This window comes from Glycine max, chromosome 10 (assembly GCF_000004515.6).
Source record: "Glycine max cultivar Williams 82 chromosome 10, Glycine_max_v4.0, whole genome shotgun sequence".
NCBI lineage: Eukaryota > Viridiplantae > Streptophyta > Magnoliopsida > Fabales > Fabaceae > Glycine > Glycine max.
In genome coordinates, this window is record NC_038246.2 from 38052623 (window position 1) to 38077332 (window position 24710).

A 24710-nucleotide genomic window follows, 5' to 3' on the forward strand; every position below is an offset into this window, starting at 1 on the left:
AAAAACTCAATAGATAATGTAATTTTACATTGCAGATTGACCTTTCGTAATGTAATGAGGTGCAGGAAGCAAAATATAGAGACACGGGAAGCAACAATCCTATGCAAGTTAATGCCATAACACTTGGTATATAAATGGCCCAAAAATCTGAACTTGAATGTCCATAGAAGAGTGGGAGGATTTGCTAGGGACACCCAACAGCATTGCTGGTGCACCCAGCAAATTTCCAAAATGGCAAAAATGCCCTTCAGCCTTTTGCGAACTTTCTTCCGTTGACACTCGCGGAAGAAATGTTCCGCGAGCATCTGCGAAAGAACCTTCTTCCGCAGTTGACGGAAGAAGGTTCTTCCGTGGATGCCCGTGGAACATTTCTTCCGCGAGTGTCAATGGAAGAAGAACTGCGGAAGAACCATCTTCCGTAGAACTACGCGGAAGAACTTCTTCTGCCAGAGTCAACGGAAGAAGGTTCTTCCGTGAGTTACCACGAAAGAAGGTTCTTCCGTGGGCTAATTAGTTAAATTATTTTGTTAATTTTAAGATTATTTGGTATTAGTTAAATGATTTTTTCCTCTCACAAGTTGACCAATGGCCGATTCTTGTATGCACCGCATGATATGTATTGGTCACTTTTTTCCTCAAATTATTTACAGTAAAATTCATTTTGGACTCGTCGTTCTTCACAGTTACACACACTCTAGTCACGCACTTCTTCCTCTCTCCATTTCTCTAACTCTGACCATGCAATTGGCGTTGGTCTCATTGCATTCTCTGTAGAAATGACGAACAAGGCCAAAGGAAAAGACAAGGAGGTCGCCGGAAAAGGTTCTACCGGCAAGCCGCAAGGGCGCCTTCGACGATGACAAGACCGGTGGCGGCCAAAAGAGAAACAAGCGAGGTGTCCTTCCGTTATTTCTAACGACGAATTAAATGCCGTGCCAAGAAGGATGGACATGCCATATAAGGGCCAGAGTAGCAGGTCACGTGTCGTCCCTCAAGAGGAAATGTTGGCCCGAAACTAACTTTTTTGAGTTTTGGGCCTTCCGTTGCAGGCCTTGTTTGAATCAACCGGTGTCTTCTGTTATTTTTTTTGGATTCGTTGACGTGCAAACATGAGATAGGCCACCTTTGGAGAGTCTCATGGCTTTCCCAGATAATTTTTAAAAAACCCCGAACAGGGGTACTTAGGCAAGTTTACATGGCCCGAAACTAACTTTTTTGAGTTTTGGGCCATCCGTTGCAGGCCCTGTTTGAATGAACCGGTGTTTCCTGTTATTATTTTTGGATTCGTTGACGTGCAAACATGAGACATGCCACCTTTGGAGAGTCTCACGGCTATAATTTTAAAAAAAAAACCCGAACAGGAGTACTTAGGCAAGTTTACATGGCCCGAAACTAACTTTTTTGAGTTTTGGGCCTTCCGTTGCAGACCCTGTTTGAATGAACCGGTGTCTCCTATTATTTTTTTTGGATTCGTTGACGTGCAAACATGAGACAGGCCACCTTTGGAGAGTCTCACGGCTTTCCCAGATAATTTTAAAAAAATCCCGAACAAGGATACTTAGGCAAGTTTGCATGGCCCGAAACTAACTTTTTTGAGTTTTAGGCCTTCCGTTGCAGGCCCTGTTCGAATGAACCGGTGTCTCCTGTTATTTTTTTTGGATTCGTTGACATGCAAACATGAGGCAGGCCACCTTTGGAGAGTCTCACGGATTTCCCAGATAATTTAAAAAAAAAAAACCCGAACAGGGGTACTTAGGCAAGTTTACATGGCCCAAAACCAACCTTTTTTCTCAAACGACAATGACTGATGTGACCCGACAATGAACGATGTGACAGGAGGTTGCTTTAGTTTTACGCTTCACAATGTAAAATAGTCACGGGTCTGGTAAAAGGGAAGCCATGTGCCTGGCTGGGCCATTTATATAAATGATAGATGGGGATGTCCATGGTACTCAACAGCAACTAGTATTCAGAGTTTGTCAAATTAATTTTCAATAAACAATGACATTCTTAGGAGAGACTTCGTCCTAGACGATCGTGAACTCGAGGTTGACATTCATTTTTCGAAATGGAACCGTCATTCACAACGAGTGTGGGGTTTATTTTCAAAGTTCTGGTCCAGTGCCCATGCGAGTACCAAACCTATGCGATTTTTCAACTCTCAAAAGCAGAATACACAATAGTCTTCGGCTAAACAACAATGAAGTTGTGGATGAAATTCATTACCGGCGACCAGTGGAAGATACAGGTAACAACATTTACTTTGAAAGTATGTAATTGAAAAATGACATGGATGTGAACACCATGTTAATGTATAATGATCAATTTTCATTTGTTGGATCGATTGAGTTGTTATGTACCGTTGGTAGAACAACAGATGCAATTTTAAACTTACTTGAACGCCCCAGCATCCCTACACATGATGCGGTTCTGTATTACAACAGAAGGTGGAACATGCCACGCCAAAACAACTTTGTGGGTTACGCGTTCACCGGAATAAATCCAAAAAAAAATTGATATTCCAAAAAGATGTAGCATAGATCAACTGAAGGATTTGATCAAGCAAGTAGCACCTAAAGGAAATCCTCCTCATGGGATTCACAAATCCCAAGTTGTAAGGCGTTTGCTTTATCGATAACCTAGTCATTTGGAGTATTCTGAGAAAGTTTTAGAATTTAAAATTGTTGAGCTGAAATGTGACGACGATGTGCTGAAGGTGCTGGTAGAGTCTAATTATTGAAAACAATTTGTGCCAATAGAAATTTTGGTTTTCTTTAGTAAAGTGGTTATGGAAAATGAGGACGATGTGGTTACGTCCTTGCGTGATTGAATGCTAGTTAAATGTTAGGCTGTTTCGTGCAAATTAAATTTGTGTCCATGATGTTCTAGTCGATGTAATATGTCTTAGTGTGTCAATTTGTTATGTTTGTGATTCGTTTGTAATGTGTAGTATGTATGAAAAAGGAATAAAAATTTTATTATCAACTTTTACCAAAAAAATTTATAAGTAATAAATGTTTGTGACCCGTTCGTGCAAATTAAAATTTATAACTTATTTTGTCCAATCAATTACATTTAATTAAAATTTGTAACTTATTTGTTTCAATCAATTTAAATTTGTAACATATTTGTTTCAATCAATTAAAATTTGTAAATTATTTGTTTCAAAGACTAACTTATTTTTTTAAAAATTTCTAGCTTCTTTTTTAAAATTTCTAACTCATTTTTTTAAAAATTTCTAACTTATTTTTTTAAATGACTAACTTATTTTTTAAAAAATTTATGGCTTATTTTTTTAAATGTCTAACTTATTTTTTTAAATTTCTAACTTATTTTTTTGAAATTTGTAACTTGTTTTTGATTAAATTATATAATAATTTTAAGTAAAAATTAAAATTTGTAACTTATTTGTTTCAATGACTAACTTATTTTTTTAAAGTTTCTAGCTTAGTTTTTTTTTTAAAATTTCTAACTCATTTTTTTTTAAAATTTCTAACTTATTTTTTAAAATTTCTAAATTATTTTTTAAATGTCGAACTTATTTTTTTAAATTTCTAACTTATTTTTTTGAAATTTGTAACTTGTTTTTGATTAAATTATATAATAATTTCAAGTAAAAATTAAAATTTTTAACTTATTTGTTTCAATGACTAACTTATTTTTTTTAAAGTTTCTAGCTTTTTTTTTTAATTTCTAACTCATTTTTTTAAAAATTTCTAACTTATTTTTTTAAAATTTCTAACTTATTTTTTTAAAATTTATAACTTATTTTTTTAAATGTCTAACTTATTTTTCTAAATTTCTAACTTATATTTTTGAAATTTCTAACTTATTTTGTCCAATTAATTACATTCAATTAAAATTTCTAAGTTATTTGTTTCAGTCAATTAAAATTTGGAACTTATTTGTTTCAATCAATTAAAATTTGTAAGTTATTTGTTTCAATAAATTTCTAACTTATTATTTTAAATTTCTAATTTATTTATTTTAAATTTGTAACTTCTTTATTTGAAATTTCTAACTTATTGTTGTTTAAATTATATAATAATTTTGAGTATAACTTAAAATTTCTAACTTATTTTGTCCAATTAATTACATTCAATTAAAATTTCTATGTTATTTGTTTCAATCAATTAAAATTTGGAACTTATTTGTTTCAATCAATTAAAATTTGTAAGTAATTTGTTTCAATCAATTTCTAACTTATTATTTTAAATTTCTAACTTATTTATTTTAAATTTGTAACTTCTTTATTTGAAATTTCTAACTTATTGTTGTTTAAATTATATAATAATTTTCAGTATAACTTAAAATTTCTAACTTATTTTGTCCAATTAATTACATTCTAAAATTTCTAAGTTATTTGTTTCAATCAATTAAAATTTGTAACTTATTTTTTTAAAATTTCTAACTTATTTTTTAATATGTTCATAAAGAAATAGAGACATTATATTTAAGTAAAAACATACATAAAGACATAATTTAAGTAAAAACATAATTTAAATACATAAAGAAATATAGACATTATCTAAGTCAATGTGTTTTAACAAATACTAAAATTTAAATACATAAACAAATACAATAAAAAAGATAAATCTTAATCTATGCGGGGTCTCTGTCGCGGCTTAAGACTGTCATCTGGGTCGTCATCTCTAGCTATCCTCATGCAAAGATCCATGATATCATATAAGTCAGTCCCTGCAGTCACCATCCTGAGGTTGATGACGCGCTCCAAATGCTCAGCAATCCTTCCCATCCTGACACATGCTGTGCAATCAACCTGTCTCAGTGAAAATAACAAGTGAGCATGAATTTTTAAAAAATAATAAAGTTAAGAAAAAGTACACAGTTTACCACAAAATGCGCAGGGGGATCTGACGTGACTGGAACCTGGGCGACAGGTGGCTCCACGAAGTCATCATCATGAGTGGGAAGAGGAGGCGCAGGTTTGGGCTCAGCAGTGTCCTCCGTCGACGTCACAAAGGGGTGTGAAATCTGAAAAAACCACTCCATGTAGTTTGGGGCCACCTGCCCAGGAACTACACAGAGCTCCCCTGTAGGCACTACATGATCTAAAAACTGTACCCACCGGTCGTCTATATCAGTATCTGTCAATGAATCACGAACCGGTGGCGGAGGAACTGTCTGAATGTACCCCATCTGCCGAACCACCCTCTCTGGTCGAAGGTAGACGATGATCAGACCCCATCTGACTTGCCCCATGTACGAGGAGATCAAGTCATAGTCCCGAACTCCCCGATGCTCAGCATATGGCATGCAACAGACGTCAGTGACTGTCAGGGCATCAATACGTGCTCTGTAAGGGGCTCCCTTAATGCCGGTCATCTGGGCCTTACCCGTAAGCCATCTACAGGCACGTGGGCTAGCCTCAGCATAACCATCGTCAACAACAAACCTGTGGACTGATGGAAACTGCTCGTAAATCCAACACTGCAAACAGAAAGTCAACATCAGCAATCAAACATGGATTGAATTTTACTTTAATTTAAATTACAAGCAGCGATAGTCACCTGAAGTAGTGAAATGTAACCAGCCATCTGCCGTGTAGGGGCCTGCGACGCCTCGTTAAGCTGATCGTACAAGTGTACCAAAGTGGTCGCTCCCCAAGAGAATGTCCCTGCCTATGCCAGGTCTCTGAATGCCTGCAGGTGCACAACATGGACATGGGTTGCACTCTTGTTAGCAAAAAGAGTGCAACCAACCAAATGAAGTAGGTACGCCCGAGCTGCAGCAACCCACTGCCTGGCCCGACACCTACTCTGGTACATGTCCCGAAGCCAGGACAACCGAACATGAGGCCCACCTGCCTGGCGTGTCTCAACTGTAGCCTCGTCTGGGGTGACCTCAAGTAGCTCCGTCAATAGCGCAACTGCGTCAGATGTAGCCAGTGGCCCGAATGAATGCAGCGCGCCAGTAATCGGGATATGCAGGAGCGACGAAACGTCGTCTAGAGTGATCGTCACCTCCCCTACTGGGAGGTGGAAGCTGCTCGTCTCCCTATGCCACCTCTCAACAAAGGCGAATATGAGTCCAGGATCAGTGGTGATCACAGAACACCTGATCAATGGATCCAATCCGATGGCCGCAATCATACCTTCGATCTCAGCAGCCGGTCTCCCAAATTTATCTACTTTCCTACCATGGGAGACCAACTTGAGATCGGGTCGCTCCTAAATTGAATAACAATTTATAAATTTATGTATTTCAAAATAAAAGAAACTACTTTCTAATTACTAGAATAAAATATGTACGTACTTGTCCACGCCATATGCTGTGTGCCACATGATTAGCAAATCCTATCAAAACAGATGGATCGCGTAGCCCACCGGGGAACCCTCATCATCAACAGCTGTCTCATCACTAGCCACTCGATCAGACTCAGCACCATTGGCGGCTCCTGTCCTCTCTGGGCTACCATCAGACGCATTAGGCACATCCTCAGCCAACTGAGGAACATCCTCAGCTATCTGGGTAACCCGTTGCCTACGTGCTGAGGCAGTGGGCCTACGACGGCGAGGAACATCCTCAGCCACATCCTGACTAAGGTCTCTGCCTCTACCTGTGCCTACCGCATGACGTAGACCTCGTGTTCTAACCATGATCTGAAATCATGAAGAACACTCAAATAATTTGTGTAACAAAGCTTTGGAATTCTAACTAATCCACATAATTTATCCAAACCCACAAATTATATATTTAGTTCAACATAATTTATCCAAATAATTGACATACAAATGCATATATAACAAATGCATATATAAATCACACCAAATATAATTCAATTAATTAGTAGAACTCAAATCCTGTCATTGTGATTCTCTCAAGACACAATTCTAGTTATTAAACCAGAAGGTTTATTTTTCTTTCCTTTATACATTGCTATTACAATTAATTACTGTGGTATAAATTCCTTTAATTCATCTCTAAGTTCAAGTTAAATCAAAGAAATTATATGAACTGTCTAACTTAACATCATCACACGAATTTCATTAACTAAGCAATTTCTCACAGTGCAAATGGTTCTGACAAGCCTTGAACAGTGGTAACCCTGTGTCTCTTGAATAGGAGAGCCACTGCTATTCAAGTAGGCATGATGACGGGGTTTTTCCATCCCCGCCCTGAAACTCAAATTACTTAGGAGTGGATTTTTTGAATTACATTTATGTGGAGTGAAACACTTTGATTGATTGTGAATTGAGAATTTATAAAAATAGAGAGTATGGTCAAATATTCAAAAAGGGCACAAGGCTTGCGGATCCATGTGGGTGCTTGGATTTGTAATCACCAACTGCACATGAATCTTAGTTACAATGAAAGTGAACCATTACAATATTCTAGTTCATATGGTAAGGTATGGAGAAAAGAGTAAGCACCCGAACAAAGCATTTATTCTTACTAGGAAGGGCTAGATACATAGCTCACATGTGTCATTTAATTTGTCTTAGTTGTCTATTATTCTTTCAATTAGAGCTTTTCATCCTTGTCAAGGAAGGGATTCAATGGTCAGAAATAGACAGCTAAGCTTTATCACCAAATAAGGATATTTGGTTTGTATTGAGTATTAGTAATACTAATTACCCATATTATTCTAGCCTTATTTTTATTTTTTAAATTTTAATTAAGCTAATTATGTCAATGTATATGCTTTGTAAAGAAATTCCTACTAAACTTTTTCATACCATTTAGAGTGCATTTGGTTTGGAATGGCTTGGATTTGTAACGAATACAAATACATGTAACTAATACAAATGTGGGTGCTTGGATTTGTAATCACCAAGTGCATAATTTTGTATTCAAAATTCTCAACACATCATTTTGTATTCAAAATTCTTAATACATCAAATTAGAGGAATCAAGGTGCTCCATCATTTCGTGTTCAATTTGTTAACTAGCTATTTATGTTGTATTTTACAATATTATCTTCTACTAACACATGATGCTACTAGCTAGACTCGTCTCATGCTCGATCTTTGTCCCGTAACAGGCATAGCACAACATGTTCTTTTAAATTGTAGCTGAGGTTCCTCACCATAGTGTCATATTTCCTGTGAAAAGGAATTGGATAACCAATTTAATTTTGCTCTTTCATGTTGTGTTCCACATAACAATTCAATTTATGCAGTGTATACAGTCATTTACACATCCTAACCAAATGACAACAAATAACAGTTCAATTTAGACATCCTAATGCATAAGTCAATCACAGCAAATAACAATTCAATTTAGACATCCCAATAGCAACTAAAAAACACAAAATTAGGGAGTTTGTGTAACTTAAATACCATATACACTCTGTAACACCTAATAAATAAAAAAAACTAACTAATAATATCAATAAATTGCTGGTTCAGACATAATTTTCAAGAAAAATAACCAATATACAACAAAATGCATCCTGCGGAAGAAGTTTGGCAGGTTATTCCACGAGCAGAAAATGCACTCTGCGGAAGAAGGTGTTCTTCCGCGAGTGTGAAAGGACGAAAATGGAGCCAGCGGAAGAAGGTGTTCTTCCGCAGGCTCCTGCGGAAGAAACTAAAAAGGTTCTTCCGCGAATGCCAGCGGAAGAAGGTCAAGAAGGTTCTTCCGCTGGATCAAGCGGAAGAACCTTCTTGACATTCTTCCGCTGACACTCGCGGAAGAACCTTTCACCTTTCTTCCGCAGGAGCTCGCGGAAGAACACCTTCTTTCGCTGACTCCATTTTTGTCCCCTAACACACGCGCGGAAGAAGCTTCTTCTCGCAGAAGAACTTCGTCTTCAACCTCCAGCACCAAACAACAACAATGTCATCTATCCTAAGGCCATTAACGCGATTCTAACAGATATCCAAAGCCAATGGAGTTAGAACACTAACCTCGATGGCGGAAGAAATGCTCACAGAAAGCCAATGAAGAAGACAAAGGGAGGGAACCAAAATGGAGAACCAAAGCTTGTGCCGGCCAACGAGAAGACTGTTGGGAAGAAGACCAACAAAGAACACGAACTGCGGGAGGGAGAAGACTGCTGGGAAGAACAACAATGAAGAAGAAGGAGCGCGGAAGGGAGGGAGAAGACTGTTGGGTGCACAGAAGAAGAAGGAGCGCGGAAGAAGAAACGTTTTTTTTAAAAAATTTATTAACTTTTGATTTTTAAACGAAGGGAATTTTTGGAAGTTCATTGAATTGCTGGGTGCACCTAGCAACACCCAAGAGTGGGTATTAAAATGTTAGTCCATATAATGATCAACAGACCTTTAAATGTGAATAATAATAGAATGCGAATATAGCCTTTAAATGTGAATAATAATAGAATGCGAATATAGCTTTTTGATGATGGTTCATACATTAATATCCTGGTTACGCTAAGTTTTTCCAAGATGATTGGTATAAACTATAAAGAGGATGATGGAGTATTCTTCTATAAAAAAAAGGACGAGGGAGTATTTTCTAACACATTCTTTTTCAAAGTTAAAACATATTAAAAAAAGATAAATATGATTTTTATTACTCTAAAATTTCTGAATTCGGTTTTAATCTCTTTAAATTGTTTTAGCTAGTTTTAGTCTCTCTAATTTTAAAATAAATCACTTTGATCTTCAAGGTAACATTTAATAATTTAATAATCCTTATAAAACACTATCTAACTTTGAGGAATTAATCCATTAAAAAAACTTTGAGGAGTTAAGAGCAAATACTTTTAGATTTTGAGATACTAAAACAATTATTTTCTTTCCCGTGAATTTCTTAAATAACTAATATTCTTAATTCAATTAATTTTCATCTCAAAATATTTTAAATAAAAATAATCATGCATATTAGCTTTCATAATTTTAAAAGTATAGCCATTCACGGTTCACCAAAAATTTTGCCACTATTAAGGCCAACAAGTGTTGATGACTTGAGCGTCTAATGATTAGAGTTTCTGTTGTGAAGTATGGAATGCGGGTGGCAGGTTTATCCCGGCACATGACAATTGACGTCGATGGATCATTAATTATTTATTGACATAACTATGACCCATTGACCCCCTACCATATTTAGGTCATTTGTATAAGGCTGCTTTAATCCCCAAAACATTTGCTTAATATAAAGCAAATAAATTTGGTTTTGTTTTCTTGTAGAATAATTTTTGCAGTTTTTTGGTTTATGATTTTGGAATGAATTTGCTTAGTCTGGTCTAAATTTGCTAATAAACGGCCAAAATAGGGTGGTATCATATCAATCCAACCCATGCAATTTTGTAAGTGGAAATATTTAGATCATTCAAGTCGCATCGTTTTTGGCGTAGAGGACTCGAGATTTGATTATTCACAAGATAAAGTGTAGAATTAATACAGGTCAATTTACACAAAAATTAAATATAATCAATTGAGTAGTTTGTATTAGTTATCGACAACGATACTAGGGAAAGCGATGTGCAACTAACGTTCGAAAGCAAAAGCTATTAGGATCTCCTTAATTCATATGATTTCTTGTTTTCTGATGCGAACTTAGTTAGGATCTTAAGTTTTCAGAAATATGTTTCCATTGAGATTTAGTCATATTTAAAGTTTTTTCATCTCTTCTGAAGAATGTATTTTATGAAGATTAAACTTATATTTTTTCATAAACTTAATGTATGTTGTTAATTGAATTATATTTATTAGACACCTTAATTTATATGGTAAGATATATTATTGTTGCTCATGATTAGTTGATTTAATAATTTGCATGAGTTGTTGGTCATTGTATATTTCAATTAAAGTTTGTTAGGGTTTCTACTGCAATATAATTTTTAAATTACTATCTAGGTTATTGGCCATTATATTTTTTTCATAATTTTGTTTATATTAAATAGTTGAATTTTAAATATATAACGAGGATGTGATTTTTAAACGTGCATATAAGGAAGGTTTCATTAAAAAAGAGAAAATTTAGTTCAATTTCAATGTTTTCTATATCTCAAAAAATTAAATATTTATTTAGTGTGGGAATATCTTTGATTTAACCTAAAATAATATTTCACAGCTTTTTTAATTAGTTGTTATTTTTTGTTAGTTATAACAATTATAATGACATTTGAATCTAAAATTTCATGTAAACTAACCAAATATTTTATTGATAGATGTATTTAATTCTCTACCAAAAAAATAATAGATACATTTTATTGAATTCATTTTTCAATTTTCTTGCACAGTTGCGCGGTTGTTTCTAGTTATACTCCCCAAAAAATGTACAGTTTCACTTCTCTATCAATTTTTTTTGTTACTTATGTTCATTGACTTCATCTCTCTTAAAAGAATAATCCTATATCTTTTTATAAAATATTTTTTATTGAAAGTATTTTTTTTTTAGGGGATGATTGAAAGTATTAAATATATAGAAAATATTACTAACTCTTAACCTTATTTGGCGTATTTATATATTTCATCTATGTTGAATTCATTTAAACCTGCATAGTACTTGGTTTGCACCAATACATCAAATACCAGGCCCATTGATTTTATTTAACTAACATTAATTAATGTATTTGTAAAACATTTTAAAATAATCATTTAACTTAAAAGCACCAACTAGTTAAATATTCGGAGGAAATTTTTTTCCGATTATAGTAATTCAAACCAGCTCTGTTGTGCAAAAAAATAAAGTATTGTATGAGAATACATGCAATTTAGATTAAAAAAAACATTGTAATTTTAATTAAAAGCAGTGCCCTCCCCTCGTGTTGAATAGAATTTATGGGGATCTAATTACATCAAATCACTAAGCTTCACGAAATTGATTGAATATTAACCCTAGAAGATAGGCCTCACGAGCTCAATTTATAATGGCCATTTCATCACCGTTACAAAGGCATGCATTTGAAAACAAAGGATGTGTACTCACGTCCAAAAATGTGGGTCCAGAGAACATTATATATGGAACTGATATGATATGTAGGAGATGAGATCGACCAATAATTCCAAAATGCCAGCAAGCACTTATTTTTCTCCTGCTCATGTATCTCATTTACGAGAATACCATATAATCATACTTTATTGTAAAATACTCTAGTCTCACATTAATTGTCTCAATTCTTGAAGTGTAACTTATATATCTGTTTTCCAATTTCACTTAATGTCAATTAATTTTAAGATGAAATCTAATATATTTTTCCTTTATTTTGTATTTTTATTTCCATTTGTTGAAAATGATTGTAGCTCTTGGTTTGTCAAATATTGCATTGTTAGGGAAGTGTTATTATCATAGAGTATTTTTTATACTCTTTTTCACGTAATTTTCGCTCCAAATGCAACTAATTATTAAAAGTTTGGCATTATTGAATTGAAAAGAATGGCATAATCACGAGAATGACTTGTGAAAGAGACGAGCTTTGAGGGAAAGGATAAGTAGTGGCCTGTGTGTGAGTGAATTAATGACCAACTAATTTACGCAAGGAAGTATTGAATTCTTTACGATCCTTTTGTATCTACTAATATGGATCGATATTGATATTGATTATCCAAATTAACAAATGTAACATTAATTTCATATTTTATGGAACTGAAACAATGTCTCAACAAATTTCAGAAGGATTTGGCGAGGATTGATTAGGTACCGGAAATTGTCACATTTTGTTCTTATTTCTCCATCCCGCTCAACAATTTCGATATTGAAATATAAAAAAAAAAACATTATATCTGTCTTTTTTTAATCTTTTTTATATTTGAATAAATTGTATTTGTATTTAAAAAATATATTTCAAAATAAAAAATATTTTATTATGTATTTTTATTGTCTTAAAAACATTTCCCTTCCATAACAACAGGGCTAGACCTGATAATATATTGAACTGTAATTTTTTAAAATAGTCAAATAAAATAGTAACAATTACTCTTACCAAAAAAATAAAATACAAACTATTTTAACAGCACTTGGGATTCTAACTAGTAAATTATCGTGGGTTAGGCATCTGAAAATCTTTTGGTTTCGGAGTGTTACCGCAATTATGACTCCATGAGTAGTTATGCTCTTCCAACCAATATTAATTAGCATTAAATTAACGGAGTAATTACTTTATTAAAAGGGAGAAAAGCAACAAGAAGAATTACAGTATAATGAAAGAAAGAAAAGATAAAACTGACGACTTTAGTTAATATAATAAGTTAAAAATAACTTATGGTTACTAAACTTTTTTCAAACTTAATATAATTTATCAAAGTAATTTTTTCTTAACTTATTTTAATAATTTTTAGTCAAATTTATGATTTTATTCATCATGTAATAAATTTTTATTAAATAAATAAATATTCAATTATGTTATTAGTTATATAACCAAGTGCACTTTAAGTTTGATTTTTTTTAAAAAAAAGTGCACTTTAAGTTCATATTCAATCAGACAAGGCAATGTAAGAATATTGGTGGTAAAATTTGTGTCACGACCAAAGTTTTGAATGGGGTAATCAAGATGAGTTTTGCAAACCAGTCTTATTAGGATATTGGTTAGAGAATTAAAAATTTATTTATTAATTAAAGTGTAAAAAAATCATCAAAAATATAATTTTTTTATTTCTTAATAAAAAAAATTCTTTAGAACATTCATTAACATTTTTTAATCAAAAAATTAATTAAATTCTTCATATAAACTGGACCATAATGACATGCACTCATTTCATATATTGTTTTATAAAATTACGCGTACAAATGTACAATTATTACATACTTAACTCATTTTTAATTAAGTTTCTAAAGGGATAGATTTTTTTTTTACCGGAGAGATAGCTGTTAAAATTAATTAAATTAAATTATTTTTTATCCTTTATAAGTCTAACATATTTTTCTTAAAATTAATATTGTTATTGGTTTTTCCATAAATCAATAGATTTAAACCTTCTCTAAAAAATATTTAAACCTCTAAATATATATAATACTGAGATTGAGATGTTATACTAAAAATGCGATTAATAATAATAATAATAATAATTACATAACTTTAATGCATTTTGATCTAACTTATTTAATAATTAAGCTTAGATCAAAACAGATATATGCTGAGTCAATTTATAAGTTTTTTTAATAAGTTGTTTGATTTATTATTATACCTAATCATAATCATAATTATAAGAATCATATAAAATACGCGATAAAGATATTCATAAATAAAAATCAATCCAATAATTAATTAAGGATAAAATTCATATTCTTATATTATTTTTATATGAAATTTTAAATAAATGTATGATTGATTTTTAAAGTAAATTGATCCCGTGAAATTATATTAAATATTTTTAAAAAAAACTTTATGTGACATATACTTGTAATATTTAATTATTTAAATAAAATTTACCCACATGAAGTTGTGTTAAATATAAGATTGACTTTTAAAGTAAATTGATCCACATGAGGTTATATTAAATATTTTTAAAAAAAAAATTATTATCTCTAATTACAAGTATCTGTCACATAAATTTAAATTTTATGTAAAAGATACTTATAATCTCTAATTATTAAATATTTAGAAGAAAAAAATTATTTCACAGATTTTTAAAGTAAATTGACCCACATGAAATTGCATTAAATTTTGAAAGGCCTGTTTGATTTAAATAAAACTACATTATATCACAGATATTGTAATCTCTAATTAAGAAAATTTGTATAATGAAGCATTTTACAAAAATATGAATTTATAGATTTATGTATATAGAATAATATTATAATCATAAAAATATAGAATAATGTTTTCTTGAAGAGATTAATTTTTTTTAGTAAATCTTAATATTTTTAAGAGATTTTTTTTACTGTGCCTAAAAGTCCCCTAAATTCATCAAAATAAAAAACAAAGGAATAAATATATTACACAAATTCAACAATAATATTGTTAATAGTTTATAATATTATTTTTTACGGAAATAATTTATACTATTATAAAGGATTTACTTTAGTATCCAGTGTTTTATTCAATTTTTCAATTCTTTTAATGATTAAATAATCATAAAAATAAAATGATATATTATTAAATATTTAACAACTTTAAATAAGATAAACAAACATAATTGAAAATAAGAAGATAAATATTTTATTGTTGTTAGTTCTGAATGCTTCCATTTTATTATATTATATATTGTTATGATTATTTCACACTAAATTATTATTATTATTATTATTATTATTATTATTATTATAATATTGATATAAAGTATTTATTGGAGTAAGTAGTGACTAATTTTTATTGAAAATTATAAATACATAGTGTGAATATTTATTTTTTAATATAATTTATTTCTTGTGGTGACATGGTTTTTGGACAATTTCGTGTTAATATAATTATTAGAAAAAAATATAATAATAAGATAATAATCATTATAGGCCTAATAAGGAAGAATTTGGATGATTTATAGTTTATACCGGTCTTAATTCAAATTATTTATTTTTTGTCAAAAAAAATTATTTATTGTTTTCGTCCTATGTTAAAAAAAAGGCAAATGTTAATGAATTTGTTAAGGATACTATCCGGTATAAATTATTTTTAATGCAGGATTACATCAATAATGCTTATTATTATTATTTCACAGTAAATGGCCATTATTATGACGGTTTATTTTAAATTAAAAATGTCCATAAATGACATTTAAAGACAAGGTTTGTTAATATATAAAATATAATATAAATGATGCAACATTTATTTAGACAATAAAAATGTTTGAACAGTTGTCAAAGAGTAACGAGTATCTGTTACGCAGAAGAGTTGAAAGGAGAGGGAGAGTAAATAAACAGCTAAGCTAACTATGAAGTCAAATGAAAAAGTATGGAAGCGGTGAAATCAATTTCTGATATTTGTTAGTAGTAATGTTCATAACCGATTCGGAAAGAATATCCATTTCACAAGAGGACTAACTTTACAGATACATCACAATCACAATTGCATTGCATGCTTCTCTTCTCTTCACTTCTCTTTTACTGCACTGGAAATTTCGAATTGGATGTATTCTTTATTGCCTTGTAAAACATCTATTCCCTTCCACCCACACTCTTAACTCCACCCTTTCTTCTTATCATACTCCCATTCCCAACCCAACTTAGATTTACGCTCGCATTTCCCAAACCCACTAAGGATTTTCAACTTTCATCCATTTTTGACAACTGGGTTCTTAGTCTTCCATGTTCTTTCGGTTCCCTTCAGTCAAAGATCTAGCCTTTTTGGGTTTGGTGACCCTTTTTTGAGATGTGGCGATCTGGGATTTGTGCTGTTTAGTTGTTGTTGTTGTGAATCTCGCTTAGCATAGATAGGTAAATACTATGAAGTCTGTGCCTTTGATTTTAGGGTTCCTTTCATGTTGTCCTCTTTTTACTTCGTTTTGTATGTGTTGTGAATGCTTGGGTGCTGAAAGCCTGAAATGCTCATACTTTATGGTGTGTTGTTGAATATTCTATTTGTGCCTTTTGCTTCATAGTCTAGTTGTAACAGACTGTCTTCTGATGCTTGTTCATATTCCATAGTGTCAATTACACAATGAATAGTTGGACAATTTGAATGTTAATGTGATTTTATTTTTTTTTGTAATGCAGCTTATCTTTTTTTTTTTTCTTCTTTCTATTACATATATACTGTAGGCAACAAGGGTTCTACGAGATGGGTGCTGATCTTAAAGCTGAATTGTCCGGGAAAACTTTTGTTTTTGGTCTTAAGGTTTGGCAAATAATTGGAATTGCAGTTGGATTGTTTATTGTTGTCATCCTCTGTGTGCTCCCATTTTGCCTTAATTCAAGGAAGAAAACTAGAAGAGCCAGGAACAGGGTTCCTGCTACTCATATTCCTCCTGTCTCGAAGGAAATCACGGAAGTGCGGGTTGAGCAAGTGCCCGCGAATGGATTCGTTCCTCGCGAAGGAATACTTCTTACCATTCATGATAAGTCCAGTGACAAGGAATCAGACAAGGTTATGCTTCATTTAGGTGTTGGGAAGAAGAAGCATGGGGATAGTGGCAGTCATCACTCGGATTCGTTTCATTACTTGGATGGAGGTGGGTCACAATCAGGAGAAGAAATTAGCTCTGGCACGGTTGGAATTTACATGCCCTCTTCGTCACACCCTATAACAGCTCCTTCACCACTCTCAGGCCTTCCAGAATTCTCTCACTTGGGTTGGGGTCACTGGTTTACACTGAGGGATCTTGAACTTGCCACGAACCGTTTTTCAAAAGAAAATGTGATTGGTGAGGGTGGGTATGGAGTTGTTTACCGGGGACAGTTGATTAATGGGACTCCAGTGGCAGTTAAAAAGATACTCAATAACATGTGAGTTCCAGTATAATGCCTAAGGCTTTGAATTTGCTTTATTGTTTTGTTTTTATTTCTCTTACTTCTGCCAAACTTTGACTGGTTTTTATTTCCACCCCTCCTTTTCTGCAGTGGTCAAGCTGAGAAAGAATTTAGAGTGGAAGTTGAAGCTATTGGCCATGTCCGACATAAAAACTTGGTTCGACTTTTGGGTTACTGCATTGAGGGGACTCACAGGTATCCCCCTTGTCAATTACATTACAGTCTCAAGTCTCAACATGTATAATCTGAATAACTTTCTTAGAGGATTTGAATTATAATTGCCAGAATTATGAAAATCATAAAAATACCTTTATGAGTTGCATATTCATGAACCTACTACCTGGTGGTGAGGTCAGTTTCAAGTTCAACAGACAACAGTTTAAGTATGCTGCCTTAATTACATTTTCTCCTATGTGGGATAAATTTTCAGGATGTTGGTCTATGAGTATGTCAATAATGGAAACTTAGAGCAATGGCTTCATGGAGCTATGCGACATCATGGATATCTTACCTGGGAAGCACGTATCAAGATTCTCCTTGGCACAGCTAAGGGGTGAGTTGCTTTGTCTGTGCTCCTTCGGGCTTTTGTAGTCCTCATTCTTAGGGTTATCTTAGTGCTAATTTAAAGCAATATACTTGTTTCAGGCTTGCATATTTGCATGAAGCGATCGAGCCAAAGGTGGTACACCGAGATATCAAGTCAAGCAACATATTAATTGATGATGACTTCAATGCCAAGGTTTCTGATTTTGGCCTGGCCAAGTTACTGGGTTCTGGGAAGAGTCATGTTGCAACACGAGTTATGGGAACCTTTGGGTCCGTATTTTTGTGCTCTTCCCTATAGAGCTATGCTCTTTTTCTGCACTCAATATTGTTAAGAGGAACTTTGATGAGTTGGATCCTTACATTTATTCTTTCTTTCTTGCTCCATAAAATTGACAGATATGTGGCTCCTGAATATGCAAATACTGGTCTTCTAAATGAAAAAAGTGATGTTTATAGCTTTGGTGTTGTGCTATTGGAAGCAATAACTGGAAGAGATCCAGTTGACTATGGTCGTCCAGCACAGGAAGTGAGTAAACTTACTTATATGTTGGAAGAAAATCCATTTTGAAGAATGTGTTCTTGTTAACAATTCATTAAATTCACCGAATAATCATAAACCATTAGCTTTTGAGTATTCAACCAAAAACAAATTTAATGTGCTTGTCTTGAACATTGGTTGTTAATTGCAAGTTTTGCAACACATGATTCTTTTTTTTAGGCCTATTATCTTAACATATGATTTTAGACATGTAACATTACTACCTTATTGAAAAATGTTTGCAACCTACTCTTTTACTCATTTCTTAACAATATCTTTATTATTGGTCAAATTCTCATATATACCTCACCCAATAATAGATTGTCAAAGAGTATATTTCTAGCATTTTTCCTACCCTACTATAGCCAACTTAAGGATAAATTGTTCCAATTCCTAAATGCTTCCAGTTAGACACATTTAAAAATTGACCTATTTTCATCCACTCGGTTCTAAATTGTCCATATAATAATATAGCTTGTACTGTAAGAAAAGCATATCATGGGCCATTATGGTGAAAAATTCAGTGACTAGTTAAAATTTAAAACAGCTATAGGAGTTAATCATCACTTTGTAAGCTATCCCCTTGATCAATGAAAAATTCGAACATTCTCAAGAATGCCGCTAATGTTGTCTATTGCAACTATGGACCCATTCAGTCCTCTCTAGCAAACTTATTACCCTGCCCTTTATAACTCATTCTTAGCCTTGGAATGCTCTAAACATCATACTCAGTTGTCTAAAATTTAGAATATAAATTTGTTCTGTTCAGCTGTTCTCATTACTTGTTTCTCACTTGGAACTTGCAATCTTGGACCTAACTTTTGTAATATTGATGAATCAGTTCTTATTCATTCTTCTTTCTGTTTACATTTCTAGTAATTTTACAATCACAGTTGCTGCTGTACAGCTGTAGTATAGATTTCAACTATTATGCAGAATTTAGATGACTTGTTTATTTTGGGCTTCCATTTGTGAAATAGAGATTTAAAGTTAGTTAGGGATTTAATTAGGGGTTTTAGCAATATCATCTAGTGATTTATCGTTTGTTCAGATTGGGATCTCCTATCCCAGTTTTTTCTTGCTTAGTTATTACCTTTTTTTCAGTGATTTGTTTATGCAGAGGGAAGTGGATATCCCTCTTGAGGATCTTGTGCTTGATTTTTTTTTAAAATAATTCTGATATTCTGTGTTCTCCTCAGTTCTCAGTTGCTTACTTCTACATCACTGTTTGTTATGACAGCTTCTGATGATTTTTGACTAACATTTACAATGAACTACAATGCCCTCAGGTTAATATGGTTGATTGGCTGAAGACAATGGTTGGAAACAGGCGATCAGAAGAAGTGGTGGACCCAAACATTGAGGTGAAGCCATCTACCAGAGTTTTGAAAAGGACGCTCTTAACGGCTTTAAGATGTGTAGATCCAGATTCCGAGAAAAGACCCAAGATGGGCCAAGTTGTGCGTATACTTGAGTCAGAGGAGTACCCTTTAGCAAGAGAGGTTTGTTATACTTTGTTCTAATCTTTGTTTTCAAGCCATCTACCATAGCAGTACCCTTTAAAATGATCTTTTTTCAAAGCTTTTTGTTTATCAAAAGCCATTTATCTTAGGATGTTGATCAATAATCACTGAGCTCATTTCCTCTATCCATTTTCAGAGCATCTTTTCTAAAAAAATTATTGGTCTTTGTCTGTTCTGGGTTGGCCAGCATCCACCTTTCAGTTTCTTACTAGATCACAAATGGATACATATTCCCATACTTAAAGAGACGATTAGTTTTACTGGATCATTTTAGACTGACATTTGATTTATTTCATTGTCTGAATGCTCAGGACCGTAGGCACAGAAGAAATCGTGGGGTTAACTCAGAAATTGAATCCCATAAGGATAATTCTGACACAGATGGAAGTGACATTCAGGGCTCTAGATCAGAAAGCGGAAGGTAACAGCAGGCATGACCAAGAGAATGGGATTCTTTTCTAGGATCAGTGGGGTGTATAAAGTGAGTTTTTTTTTTTATCGTGTTAGATTCTTGGATTTGCCTACCCAAGATGGGCATGGCAGAGGCTCAGCAGGGGATAATATATATATATATATATATATATATATATATATATATATATATATATATATATATATATATATATATATATATATTTTATTTTTTTTTTATTTTTTTTTTGTGGTTTCTTTTCCTTTCTTTTGTTGTAGAAGGATAGGTATTTGTTTTAGAAGGATATATATTGTTTGTGTATGAAGGTGGGTGTTATTGATAAGAACCCAAAATATTTGGGGTATGTACAGAATCTAAAAGCTTTCCTAGATTTATTTGATAAATCTGTTGGCCTAGCCACTAGGGAAAAGTAAAATAATCAGTTTATGATCGTACCTTCTTAATACTTTTTATGCTTTAGATCATTCCGTTTCACACTGTTGTATTTAATTCCTTTTACAACAATCGTAAAAAAAAAAAAAAATCCCAATCCTCCATCATTTCAGTCCCTTTATTGAGTATTATATTATGAGTACACATCATGGATTTCAACCATGGTGCATGGTACTGCTATGTAAACAATTAAGCTAGTGGCCACATATGTGTGTATGCATTACTAATTGCAAATAACGTTTTAAACCAATAAAATGCAGGTCCAATTAGTTAATGAGGGGACTCAAGATTCTCTAAGACTCTCAGCAATTGAGAGGAAACATAATGGATAATGGATAGCGATCGTAACGGATATATCTCAAACATTAACTTCCAATAGTACATTGATGCTGCTATGCAGCTTCCTTTGTATGTTCATATACTCAACTCGACATATATATGTTTTATTTATTTATAAAGATACAAAAGCTAAGGCAAAATCATATCACGGATCTTAGGTATGAAAGCATATAAGATCAAACATAGTTTCTTGGCAATCAGCTTTATTCATGGCATTATTCCCACTTTAGAGGCTTGACCACCTCCCATGTGAAGTCTGGGTCATCTCTTCCAAAGTGGCCATAAGCAGCAGTCTTCAAGAACCTGCCACTTGCACCCCTCTTAAGGTCCAAGTTAATGGAAATTATCCCTGGCCTGAAATCAAATTTTTCCTTGACAAGCTTGAGAATGTCCTTGTCAGGAATCTTTCCAGTGCCAAAAGTGTCAACAAACACTGATAATGGCTCAGGAACACCAATTGCATATGATATCTGCACAATGCACCTTCTGGCAAGTCCATTGGCCACAATGCTCTTGGCAGCCTGTCTAGCAATGTAGGCTCCACTCCTGTCCACCTTGGTAGGGTCCTTCCCTGAGAAGGCCCCACCACCATGAGCTCCCCAACCACCATATGTGTCGACAATGATTTTGCGACCCGTGAGACCAGCATCGCCATGAGGACCACCAATCACAAAACGCCCAGATGGGTTGAGATGGAAAATTGTCTCCTCATCCAAGTACTTCTCAGGAATAACAGGCTTGATAACATGCTCTTTCAGGTCTGCTGCTATCTCATCATTGGTAACGGTTTCATCATGTTGAGTGGATATGAGAACAGTATGGACGCGCACCGGGACCATTGCACCATGATCATTAGCATACTCAACAGTGACTTGAGTTTTTCCATCAGGTCTTAACCAAGGACAGATCTCATTCTTGCGCACTTCAGTGAGCTGCATGCCAAGCTTGGTTGCAAGGACATGGCTGAGAGGCATAAGCTCAGGTGTTTCATCTGTGGCGTAGCCAAACATGTGACCCTGATCGCCAGCTCCTATGTCTTCTGGTCGCTTGGTGAGGTGGCCATGGACTCCTTGTGCTATGTCAGGACTTTGCTGCTCAAGGTACACCAATACCTTGCACTTGTCAGCATCAAGGCCAACATCACCAGACACAAATCCTATAGAACGGCACGTATCGCGCACAATCTTCTCATAGTCTATATTGGCTTTTGTGGTGATCTCTCCAAATACCATGACCAAGTTGGTCTTGGTGCATGTCTCACAGGCAACCTTGCTTTCAGGGTCTTGCTCCAGGCAGGCATCGAGCACTGCATCAGATATCTGATCACACAGCTTGTCGGGATGACCCTCGTTCACCGACTCAGAAGTGAACAGGAAGGTATCCATTCTCCTCAAGTCTCAAGCTACAAGAGGCAAACCAAGTGGTGGATTGAAGATATATGATTTAGATTGTTCATGCTGAAATGTCTGGTTGACTCAAATAAAACAAAGATAAAAATTGGGGACATCATGTTCAAGCTAGAATAATATGGACATTGAACAGCTTATGATACAACTTTGGAACATAATTCGCTGAGAATCATAGAGGGGACCGTATTTTTGTCATATGCTAACACGCAGAATAGAATCACACAACATGTATAAGTAAAAAAGTAAAGTTCCACTAGGAGAAGAATATTGAGAGTTGAGACAAATTGATTAGAAGAGAAAAGAAACTGATGTCACTGAACTTAAAATTAAGCATAAAGGGATTTTCAACAAAAGTAATACACTTAAAAGAGAAATGCTTGGCATTCAAGCAATCAAAAAGCTTACAAGTATCATCCGATAAGAGGCAAAAGATGTTGAGAACAAAAATATGATCAAGATATCATTCCAGAACACGCAAAAAAGCTGGAACGCAACAGTTTAACTGGCTGAAATTTTTCGCGTATGAAAAAAATTATTACAGACCTGTCAGTTTCAGTTGTAACTATAATTCAATATAATCGGAGACTAAATAACCATGCAGAAGTTTACCAGTTTGTTTAATTTCTTGCCAGAGAAACAAAACATAGGTATGCATGCCATAAACATAGTTTCATGCAGCTAAATAACAAAGGTCAAGGTGGATGTCTAATTCAAGTAAAACAGACTTTCAGTTCCAAAGCCAAAGAGATCAAGTTCAGCAAAAGAACCTAATGCATGCAAAGAAAATGAGATGACACATTTATACGAGTACTCTTTCATAACAAAGCATGAAATAAAACAACTTATTGCGGTTTCAGTTATCATTTATGCAAATAAAGTGGCAGAAAATTAATGAGGTGAGAACAGGAGTAGTGAGTAGTGACAACACAAACCTTGATTACAAGGTTTCAGAGGGTCTCCACTCTGAGCTGCTTTTCGGCTTTGCTAAATGCTTTGTGACTTGTGAGTCCTATGCAGAAGATTCAGGTTGGTATTTATAGACATGGGAAAATCAACTAGAAGGGAATAAAAACATAATAAGTTAAAAAACAATGGCAATTATATTTTGAATTATTTTACATATATTTTATGGAGAGAAAAAATTGATCTTGGGGGAAATATTTCATCTGTCCCTTGGCTTCTTGGGATTAGAAAGGTGATTTTAAAATTTAAAATTTTGTTTTCATAATGTTGTGCAGCCTACATATATAAACTAGCAAAGAAAGAAAAAAAAGCAAATGACATCATGCATAGACCATGTTTGGAAATTGAACAAGCACAAGCAGGCTATTTCCAAGCCACCGGCATGACATGATTTGGTGACTGTGTCAATGTCATCCTATTTAACCAAGAATTTCTTTTAGGATTATTCTTTATGTAGAGATTTTTTTTTCCTCCTTGATAACGGTTATCCATAGGTATATTTTTGTGATTAAGTCAATAAAAAATTGTAGGATTTTCTCACATTTATTGCTTTTTTTATGTGAATAATTATAATTTTAACATCATTCAATTTTTTATCAAGTAAGTGTTTAAACTGATGAATTTATAGTGTTTTGGTGTTACATTGACGGCAAAAATATAGAGTAAATCTTGAAAGAGAAGTTGAATATCTGAACACTCTTACTCAGCGCGTCATACATGCTCAGCGCTTAGCGGACATCACTCGCTTAGCGCAAAGAAGTCACGTGGAGAATCCCGATATGTGAAGGCCCACTTAGCACGAGTTGCATGCTAAGCACGTGACCTTCGACTCACTCGCTCAGCGTGGCATGCCACGCTTAGCGTGAGGTCGTGTAAAATTTACATACTTTGCGAGGAGGGAGGAAAGGAATAAGACACACATAATATCAACGAAATTAGAGCTTGAGCTTCCCATAGAGAGCAAAGGCTAGGATTAGTGCAGGAATAGGAGGAATCAATCATTAGGAGTCATTCCTTCCCATCTCAATTCTCCTTATCTTCCTATCAATCCCTTGTAATTGTAAAGTCTCTCATGACAATGAGAGGTTAAATTCTCCAATTGTTAGGAGCTTAACAACCAAAACTCTTAAATCTTTCCTATTATCTATTTAATGTTATTTTAATTTCCTTGTCTCTTTTTTGTGCTTAATTTTATTGATTGTGGTTTGATCACCCATATTCATGGTATGTTTTAGGATTTAGGTATTGAGAAA

The 24710-nt window shown here is 33.6% G+C and overlaps 2 protein-coding genes across 2 annotated transcripts; one reads left to right on the forward strand and one right to left on the reverse strand.

The window, feature by feature from the left end:
* The first annotated feature begins 15749 nt into the window (after positions 1 to 15749).
* Positions 15750 to 20697, forward strand: LOC100778269 (probable receptor-like protein kinase At5g18500). Its single transcript, XM_003535982.5, has 8 exons — positions 15750 to 16242; positions 16567 to 17250; positions 17365 to 17469; positions 17705 to 17827; positions 17920 to 18090; positions 18217 to 18346; positions 19648 to 19860; positions 20193 to 20697. The coding sequence occupies exons 2-8, from the start codon at positions 16586 to 16588 to the stop codon at positions 20304 to 20306; spliced, it is 1521 nt and encodes a 506-aa protein (XP_003536030.1). The 5' UTR covers positions 15750 to 16242; positions 16567 to 16585; the 3' UTR covers positions 20307 to 20697.
* A 468-nt stretch (positions 20698 to 21165) lies between these two features.
* Positions 21166 to 23845, reverse strand: LOC100778809 (S-adenosylmethionine synthase 1). Its single transcript, XM_003535984.5, has 2 exons — positions 23427 to 23845; positions 21166 to 22487 (listed from the first exon to the last, which is right to left on the reverse strand). Exon 2 carries the CDS (start codon positions 22468 to 22470, stop codon positions 21301 to 21303), a length of 1170 nt encoding a protein of 389 aa, XP_003536032.1. The 5' UTR covers positions 22471 to 22487; positions 23427 to 23845; the 3' UTR covers positions 21166 to 21300.
* Between the last annotated feature and the right edge of the window lie 865 nt (positions 23846 to 24710).